Source organism: Panicum hallii, chromosome 8, assembly GCF_002211085.1.
Source record: "Panicum hallii strain FIL2 chromosome 8, PHallii_v3.1, whole genome shotgun sequence".
Taxonomy (NCBI): Eukaryota; Viridiplantae; Streptophyta; class Magnoliopsida; order Poales; family Poaceae; genus Panicum; species Panicum hallii.
Genome location: NC_038049.1, coordinates 29,169,594 through 29,178,432, shown reverse-complemented (window position 1 = coordinate 29,178,432; position 8,839 = coordinate 29,169,594). Strand labels below are relative to the sequence as shown.

General features: G+C 49.5%; 1 protein-coding gene across 6 annotated transcripts; it reads right to left on the bottom strand.

Moving 5' to 3' along the window:
* Window positions 1-1,208: 1,208 nt before the first annotated feature.
* On the bottom strand, window positions 1,209-3,635 carry LOC112901922. Of its 6 annotated transcripts, XR_003230436.1 has the most exons (4): window positions 3,419-3,633; window positions 2,983-3,309; window positions 1,749-1,851; window positions 1,209-1,453 (listed from the first exon to the last, which is right to left on the bottom strand). XR_003230436.1 is itself a non-coding variant. In XM_025970791.1 (2 exons), exons 1-2 carry the CDS (start codon window positions 3,593-3,595, stop codon window positions 3,040-3,042), a joined length of 444 nt encoding a protein of 147 aa, XP_025826576.1. In that variant the 5' UTR covers window positions 3,596-3,635; the 3' UTR covers window positions 2,772-3,039. The 6 variants fall into 6 exon arrangements, 2 of the variants coding, with proteins under 2 accessions (XP_025826576.1, XP_025826575.1); XR_003230434.1 differs by lacking the exon at window positions 1,749-1,851; XR_003230435.1 differs by lacking the exon at window positions 1,209-1,453 and having other exon boundaries at window positions 1,461-1,851.
* Window positions 3,636-8,839: the final 5,204 nt, after the last annotated feature.

The following is an 8,839-nucleotide window of genomic DNA, read 5'->3' as shown; positions in this document are numbered from 1 at the left end:
GCAGCTCGCTTGGTCTCACATAAATGGGCAGCCGGCCGGCCAGGCAGGCAGGCAGCGTCGGCGATGGTCCCCCTGGGTATACATGGACGGATGGATGATTGACGCCCTGCGCAACCAAGCAAGGGCATCAATGGCGTGCTTCAATGCGGCGCGATGCCGCCCCCGCCACCATCTCATCATCTCATGCAACCCCCAACCAACCACCCTCCCTCCCAAGCTCCTGGTTGGCGAGACAACGACGACCTGCTCAAGTTAAAACCTGCTGCCTGCTGGCCTTGGCTCCGTGCTCGGCTGCTAACCCAAACTAAACTGTGTTCCCACGTAGTGTCCCGTTTGGATGGACTAAAATGGATGTGGGCTAAAAATTAGCTCCGAAGAGCGGGTGGAACCAGATTTTTGTGGCTTTATCGGTTTCACTTCAGGCATTGGTTTATGCTCTAGTGCATAAGATTTCGTAGAACCCGAAGTCGCTCGGTACTTAGATGCCTAGAATCAAGGAATCACAAAGGACATCCAAGAATGTACGCTGATCAGGACGGCTCGGATACATGGACAAATCAATCAGTCAATGCAAAAAAGAAAAAAACATCTGCTTCTCTGTTTGTGGACAAATGACGCCACGGACATCATTTGGAGGCATCTCAGGATACGAGCTTGGGCATGTGCCGGATCGTGGCGTGTGGACAACACAAACAGATGCCCATGGTCTCCACTTCGAGTCCTACGCCTACGGAAGCCATGTGGGTAAGCTAGCGCGCCCTTCTGCATTCTGCAAGCACGCCGAGCTGGCTGGTTGTGACCATGCACGAGGACGCGCTGCGCCAGAAGACAGTGCCATGGCGTTCTTGTTTACCAGGACGGCAGCGGCCGATAGGTGATGGATCAGCTGCAGTGTGGAAGCAGGACTGGGACAAGCAATCAGATTGCTGCCACCCTAAGATCGATGGCACTGGCATGTCCATGTCATGTGTATATATGGAAAAAAAAGTTAAGGAGATCGTGTGGATGGGGGCAGGGCTCGCTGCAAATAAGTGATGATCAGCAGCAGATATGCAAGGTCGTTTTCCTTCGTCAATGTCCAACCAAATTCCATTTTGCAGTCCCTTTTGTGTTTCGGCATGCCATGCGTATTTCCTTGGTCTTGGTGAACTTCCCTGGTCGAGAAATGGTTGTGGTCCTCAAATGTGCGTCCGGTAAAAAGTTTTCAATCCTTGACCAACATAACGATTCAAGTGGACGCGATGTAATTCGTCACATGAATGGTGTTATTGATTTATCATCCAATCCATGTCCAAGAAAACCACTTTCAGCCACATAATCACGTATCACTTTCTACTATGGATCAAAAGTAGGAGGAGCTCTACCAAACATGCCCTAAATCGTAGCCACGAAACAGCTATCAAGAGACACGTGAGCTGAAAAATGATGTGGTTGCAGAGAGTGTTCCATGGATCTGAAAAAAATACATTTAGATTTATACCAAGTCCAATATTTTTAACAATAATGATTAGTAGTTAAAAATTCATACATATCAATAATACAAGGTCGACGTGCTGGTTCGTTGTAAAAAACTTTCATAGCATATACCCCTTTTAAGTAAAATAATATAATTTAGATATTACCACTGCAATATCATTGGAGACCGTCTCAATATCCTAATAAAATTATATTTGGGGATTATTAGATGGAGTAGCATGGAGCGAATAATGTAAATAGAAGACATTGAGTTTGGATACGGAATAAGTAACCTGGAGAGAAAAATGCAGATGGAAGACAGTGACTCATATGTGGCCACTGTGTAATGCACCGCCACCCTTCAATCAAGGCAGGCACATGCAAGCAATTGGCAAGCTGAAACGGAAGAGGCGAATAGGACAGAAACCTAGCTTAGGACGAGTGTCAACGACAACGCCATGAAAGCATGAACGTATCGTCAACTGAGACAAGGGCTTGAGACGAAAACAAGAGTGTAAAACAGACAATGTTCAACCACACCATTGACTTCCATTGAAGAAGACATCAGGCTTATAGGTACAGGAATCTAAGGACAACAAGAACAGAGGCATGTTATGCCAGTTCTATGCAACATCACAGACATGCCAAACTTTCCTATTTATGATAAAAAGATCAGGTTTCAAGTTCAAAATAAAAACAACAAAGAAAAAAAAGGCGCTAACAATACAAGTAACAGTGCTCCCTCCAAGTCTCCAACATCCAATTGTTATTTTTCATTAAGTTGTGCAAGTAAGTTCAAAAACCATAACAGTATTGCTTATTAAAACACCTGAATGTTTTTTCATTAAATCGTGTTGTCAAGCTCAAGAAATCAGATTAACTGCGGTAACAGAAGCTGATGGTCATCACTAACACAACAAACTGCATCCCCGCACCAACCACATGATAAAGAGTCTCTCCTCTGCCTCTGTAACGTACAACCACAGCAATTAAAACCATGGCCAGAGAAAACGCGTAGGAGTTAAAAAATGTCAATACATGACGAACAAAAAATAGAAAAAATATATACCGTGGAAATGTGTCGAAATTGGCAAACCATCAGAAGAAATCGTTCATCTTTACGAATGTTTTTTCTGAGTGGATTGATCTTTACTAACTTATAATAATCCACAAATGTGTCCGAATTTCTCCTAATATAAATTCACTGGAAATCGGCACCGCACATGTTTGTCCTCCCTAATCGTACCACCACTGGCAAATTCCAAGAACAAACAAAGCTCATCACTACGGCGAGGCAACAAAGAATCCGACAAAAATTAGCGCAAAAGAAAGATGCTAGTGATTCGATTATATCCACAGTTCGATTCAAGTTTGGACCAACAAATCGCACAAAAAGGCTGAATCAACCCCAACCATCACCACAGTTGCTACTTTACGAGTCATGGAATGGCTACAATGTAGGAGAGTATATATACTACTAGCACCACCACCAATAATCCGAGACCCCAAACAAGCAGAATCCCTCACCATGAATCCATTGGTCTCTCGGTCGCCGTCGGCAAGCCTGGAGGAGGATCCGGCCGGCTAGAGGTGGCAGTTGAGGCAGTTGCAGGTGCGCGGGGTGAAGGAGCAGACGCCGAAGGGGCGGTTGGGGATGTTGCAGTTGATGGCGTAGCAGCAGGGCGCCGGGATGCACATCCCGTGGGGCCCCCCGCAGCAGGTGCACACCGCGCACACTTGGAACCGGCCCACCAGCCGCCGCCCGCGCCACCGCTCCACGCCGCCGTCCAGGAACGTATTCCGCAGCCGCGGCGTCCACGCCGCCGCCGTCGTATTGCCGCCGCTCTCAGCCTGCTGCAGGGCGCAGCACACGAAGCAAGAAAATGTTGGGTGCCGCCAACCAACCAACCAACCGCACGGGAGAGGAACACATAGAGAGCTAGAGAGGGAGGGAGACGCGTACCTGTTGGGAGGAGGCTGCTGGTGCGGCGAGGACGGGGGAGGGGGAGGCGAGGAGGAAGAAGAAGAGGAGCAGGAGGAGGAGGAGAGGGATGGGTGGCCATGGCGATGAGGAACAGGAAGCCATCTCGTGGCAGGTTGTGCAGCAGAGGAAGGGGGGTTTAGTGGCGAGGCGTGGCATTTATTAGCGCAGAGCGGAGCAGAGCAGAGGAGGGGACGCGACGCGATGCGCTGCAGCGGAGGTTGTGTAGGTGCGTTACTCGTGGATGATCTATTTATTTTATTTATTTATCCAGGGAGATATAGTGTACTAGGTCATGGAATGAAGTTTGAGAAAATTCTCTAGTTGCTACTGAAATTTACATGGATCGTTTCAATGCCAGTAAAATCTCTTGCTTCCCTTCATTGCCACCGTGCATTTCCTCCGTTGCTATTTTCCGTTAAACTACTATTGGCTGTCGTTGTTGGTAACGTGCCTCGCCGTGGTCTTGGAGCTGACGACCATGGATAAGCAGTCTTTACAGCATCCTCGGTGACGACATGCTCCGAACTGGGTTCTCGCTTAGCTGCGCGCTGGCCGTGCTTGGTAAGTGTGCGCCCAGGCGTGCGCTTGGAACGGCAACACACGCGGCGCGGCACTATTGTAGCCATCACGCTCGCCCTTGCCCCAGTCTCGCCAAGCCTGCTCAGTGTGAGCCTCTCATTGTGAAACCAGTCTGCTGGACGACGTACGTAACATGCAGAACAGCTCCATGGGTGAAAAATCGATAGCTGGGCGTCGAAACAAATGCCAAGGAGAAAAGCAGCTAGCTGCTGTGGATCAATTGAGTTGAGATGCCTCCCCGCTGCCGCCTCCAGGCTCCAACACACTGATGGGTAGGGGAGAACGGGCGGGCGGCGAGCAGACAGCGCCTCGCTTAGCCGCATGCTGGCCACCTGGCCCTGCTCGGCCAGGCCTCGATTCGACGTGCGCGGTGGACGTGTGCGCCCAGCCGGCTGGCAGCATGCCCGCCTAGACCGCCGGCGCTCGCCCAGATTGAGCACGCGCTAACCATGACGCAACTCCGTCCGGTTCATCGCGGAAGCAGCACATTACAACATGCGGTGTGTGACTCGAAAAAGATAACAGAGGAGGCGGTTGCGGGCCCAAAGTATCAGTGACCACAACTTAACTGATTCTAACGGAAGCGGCAACCAAAGAAATACAAATTTGAAACAGTGGCAGTGAAGGGAGGCAAGAAATTTTGATAGCATTGAAAGGATCTATGTAAATTTCAGTGGCAACGAGGGAATTTACTCATTGAGTTTCGTATAAACTTTTTTAAATTCCAGGCATATATGTAACTTTGCAGAGTTTTTTTAAGTTTCGCAATGTTTTAACTTGAGGCCTGTATAGATTTTGCGAAGTTATTCTTAATACGTTATTATTTTGACGCTCATAACTTATCTTCTTATCAGTGAAATGAGTATATCTTATATTTTTTTCGTTAACATCAGTTTTTCAGTAAGAGTTACGTGTTGTTTTTGCCAATGGTGGTAGATTTTGTCCAAGGGTGGAAATTGTACTACAAATGATGTTCAATATGGAAGTGAAAGTAGGGTGAGATTTAAGTGCCATTAGCCGAAACATCTGCAACTTTTTATTGTTTTAGTATTATGAGTAATCTGTCCAACGAACAAAAAGAAAGCAAAAAGCATCATACACAAAGGCTTCTTCTAGAATTAAGGCAATGCTTGGAATTGCGCACTAAAATAGAGGCTATGTGACATGTCTAGTATATATATTTTGGAAGATTAAGGGACTTTGCAAAGCAACATTTATTTAGAGGATCAAATTAAGACTGCGAATTTGTGAATCAATACAACAGGTGACCCTTGTCGAGTTCAATCTTTATACTACTTTCTAATTGCAACAAGAAGTAGCATTATGGGCACGACTAACATGTACACTCTCCATTTTAAATTATAAGTTATTTGATAAATTTTGATATATAGTTTTTACTAGGTATCTAGAAATTGTGTATATCTAGATTTACAGTAAAAATTATATATCTAAAAATTTCAAATAAATACTGGTAGCAGCTTAATATAATTTCGGTCCTGGTTTCTTCGTAAAACCACACTACTGTAAAAATCAACCTTTGAGCAATTTTTAAATCTGATACATCCTGTTCATTCGTCGTCTCCCGTGGAGAGATTATTCAGCACAAACCGAAAAACCGGGAGTTTTGAGAGGCACATGCCAGAAGACGCTTTATTGTTACACTATACGATGGGGCCGGAGGCAGCCTGCTGTGTAGTGGAGTACTAAGACGCCCCGGCCAGCGCAGCTTCATTGCAGAAGATCTTCACGCTTCCGTGTGACCGTGTCGATGGGGATGACGGGCGGACGGGCGGTTGGCGCGCCGGCGTTGGCCATTAACTCCGGCCACGTATGCGGCTGCATTATGTGATGGCTGCTGCTGGGCATCATGGGTGGCGAGTTGGGTGCGCGCAATTAAGTGTCATTCATCCCCTCATCAACCCACGACTAAGGCCTCGTTAACTTCTGAAGGTTTAATATTCAGCTCTGTTACATTAAATAAGAATCTTACCGTTTAGAAGTATTAAATAAAATATATTTATAAATTTTTTCACATATGGGTGTTAATTCGTGAGACGAATTTAATGAGTCTAATTAATTTATAATTTGCAATAGTGAGGCTACAGTAACCATCCGCTAATCATAGATTAATATACCTTATTAGATTCATCTCATGTATTAGCTCAAAGGTTTTTGCAATTAGTTTTGTAACGGGATTTTATTTAATACTTCTAAACGATAAAATTCTCTTTGATACGACGGGACTAAAGTTTGGAACCAAACATCCACTAACTGAAAAAGTAATGTGGAAACTGAAGGAACGGGTTTTTGCACGTGGCCGGTGGAGCTTGTTAGGGCAATCTCAACTCATAGTGTCTATCCGTATCTATATTGCCATATCATCACGACACCACTTTTATAAACTATACACTCTACAGTCCATGATGTTTTGGTGTGGATTCCTATTAAACTCACTCTATTTTCTCCACCTATCATATTTGTTCTCTATTTATTATAAAGATACCACCCACTCCCGATGCACAACTTGTAGTGTCTAGTGTATTAGTTTACGTGTTGACACTGGGTCTTGCATTAGACCCAGTTTCTTCCAATCCCCACTCTCTCTCTCATTTATTATGTGTAAGAAATATGGCCCCATTAAACTATAATTGTGATTTTGGTGATTGTGTGACAATATAGTCAATGGAACTAATAAGTTTGTGAGATCACTTTGTAGGATTTTTAGATCCCATGGACGGAGTCCAATCCATATATAAGATGGTCCAAATTGCTATCAAAGTGTTTGTCGGAGGAAATCTCCAGCCGGGTGGCGGTAAGCACCCGCCTAATCCTAGTTAAGGATGGGTTTGGAGGAGACTTATGAGCGCTCGATTGATGTGCGGATGACCACAGGAAGGACGCAAAGAATTAGGGTGGTTCGGGCCGCCGGAGCGTAATACCCTACGTCCACTTTAGTGTTGTATTGACTATGCCAGCCTGAACGGAGAGCAGCGTGAACGCATGTGTGTAAGAACTTGTCCTCTAACGAATGCACACTCCCTTTTATAGTTCAAAGGAGGTGCTTACACTGTGCGGGACCTCGACAGGTGGGCCCAGCCAACAGGGGCCTACTCTATGTGATATGGAGATCTCCTTCTCCAGCCCCTTGTCGCTGCCTTCACGGTTGGGAAGATAACGTGCGTATCTACAACCCGGATGCGGTCGTGTGCTGTGTTGCCACTATTGGGTGCGATTCTGACACGCGCGGGGGCAGAGCTGACCCGCCGCGTCGTTGCCTCCACGCGCACTGTAGTAGCGCACGCCTGGGCTCTCTAGTTACAGCCCATCATTACGCCGCGCGCGGCGCCGTGACGGGACTGCAAGCCGCTGGCGCACAGTACACGGTGACACGACGCGCCGCCTTGGAAACAGGCGGGCTTACCGTGGTGTCAGCCTACCTGCCCCGTGTGTCAGTAGCAGACCACTTTTTTTGACTTGGGGGCGCCCGGCTCAGCTACCGCATTAAATGCTGGTTGGTGGGCTGGAGACCCGCGAAGGGCCTCTTGCCACACGCACGTAGCAGGGCTAGCCCCGCTCTCTCCGCAGGGGCGGCACCGGACCCCTCCCCGGGGGGAGGGGGTCCGGGCCCCCAAGGCCGGTTGGAGCGGTCAGGCTCATGATGGTCCGGCCATCACACGCGGCGGCCTCGGACCTCCCTGGGGAGTCCGGGTCCGCGGGAGCTACCCGAGAGCTCCCCTGTCTTCCGTGGCATGCGGAGGTCCCGGACCTCAGGGAGCTCGGGGAGGGTCCGGAGACCTCGGTCCCAGCTGTCAGGCCCGGGCCGTACGCCATGTCACCCAGAAGGCAACGGGGAGATCTCGTATGGTGATACGCTAAGGGCCCGGACACTCTAGCAGGAGGTACCCCTGTCTGTATGTACCGACAGAGGCCCCTGGGCCCACCCCGGGTGAAGAACGAACCCGCAGGTGGGGCCAGTTTCCTAGCATTGCGCCGGGTGGACTGCTCGTTCCCCCCGAGGGAGGGCATGGATGACCTTTCCCCCAAAGCGGGATCCCCGAGGGGCCCGTCCCCCGCTCGCGCCATGCGCGTCAAGCGGTTCAGATTCTTATCTTATTCGAGCCCGTTCCACGGCTCGGGCGGTTCGAATTCCGCCTTTCCCCCTTCCATCCCGTAGTCACGCCATTGACCGGCGGGCCCGGGCCCACCGGTCATTGGGTGTGAGAGGAGGGGGCCTGGTGCAGGCAACCATTCAACTTCCCCTCGGTCGCCGTAGAGCGCAAGAGGGCAACAGCCTTTTGCATAAAAGGTGAGCGGCGAAAAGAATGGCTACCTTTTCGCTCTTGCCATCAACAGACGCCGTAGCGCCTCTTTGCCTTCGCAATCTTCCTTGCGATCAGCTTTTCTTGCGCTCGGCTTCCTTCTCCTCCCCGCTCCCTTGCAATCCATCCTCAGCGACCTCAACATCCATCGCGATGTCTTCTCTTCCTTTTCCACGCCGCTTCCAGAGCCAGGCTCAGCTGAACTCAGTGCGCCGCATCCTAGGATGGTCCGCACCGGCGTAAGCCGGGAAGGTTAGGGTCGGCACAAGGACAATGCAGGTGCTGCCCCGGCCCAAAGGGGTGACGAGGCCCAGGGGGCGGGGCCGGCACAGGGCAGCCAAGCCGAAGGGAGCAAGTCCCGGAGGCTCCAGCGTGGTGATGGCTCCTTAGTCGGGGAGCCAGCGCCCAAACGCCAAAAGACGGCGGGGACGGAGGAGTGGAGCGGAGCTCCACCACCTCCGCCGCAACGCCAACAGCCGGAGAGGAGACCGGAGGAGGCGCG

Excerpts from the sequence above, each read along its gene's own strand:
- LOC112901922 (XM_025970790.1), bottom strand. The coding sequence starts at position 3,595 with ATGCCACGCCTCGCCACTAAACCCCCCTTCCTCTGCTGCACAACCTGC. Across the intron at positions 3,310-3,418 it reads CAGCAGCCTCCTCCCAACAG|CAGGCTGAGAGCGGCGGCAA; the intron begins GTACGCGTCTCC and ends TGCGCCCTGCAG.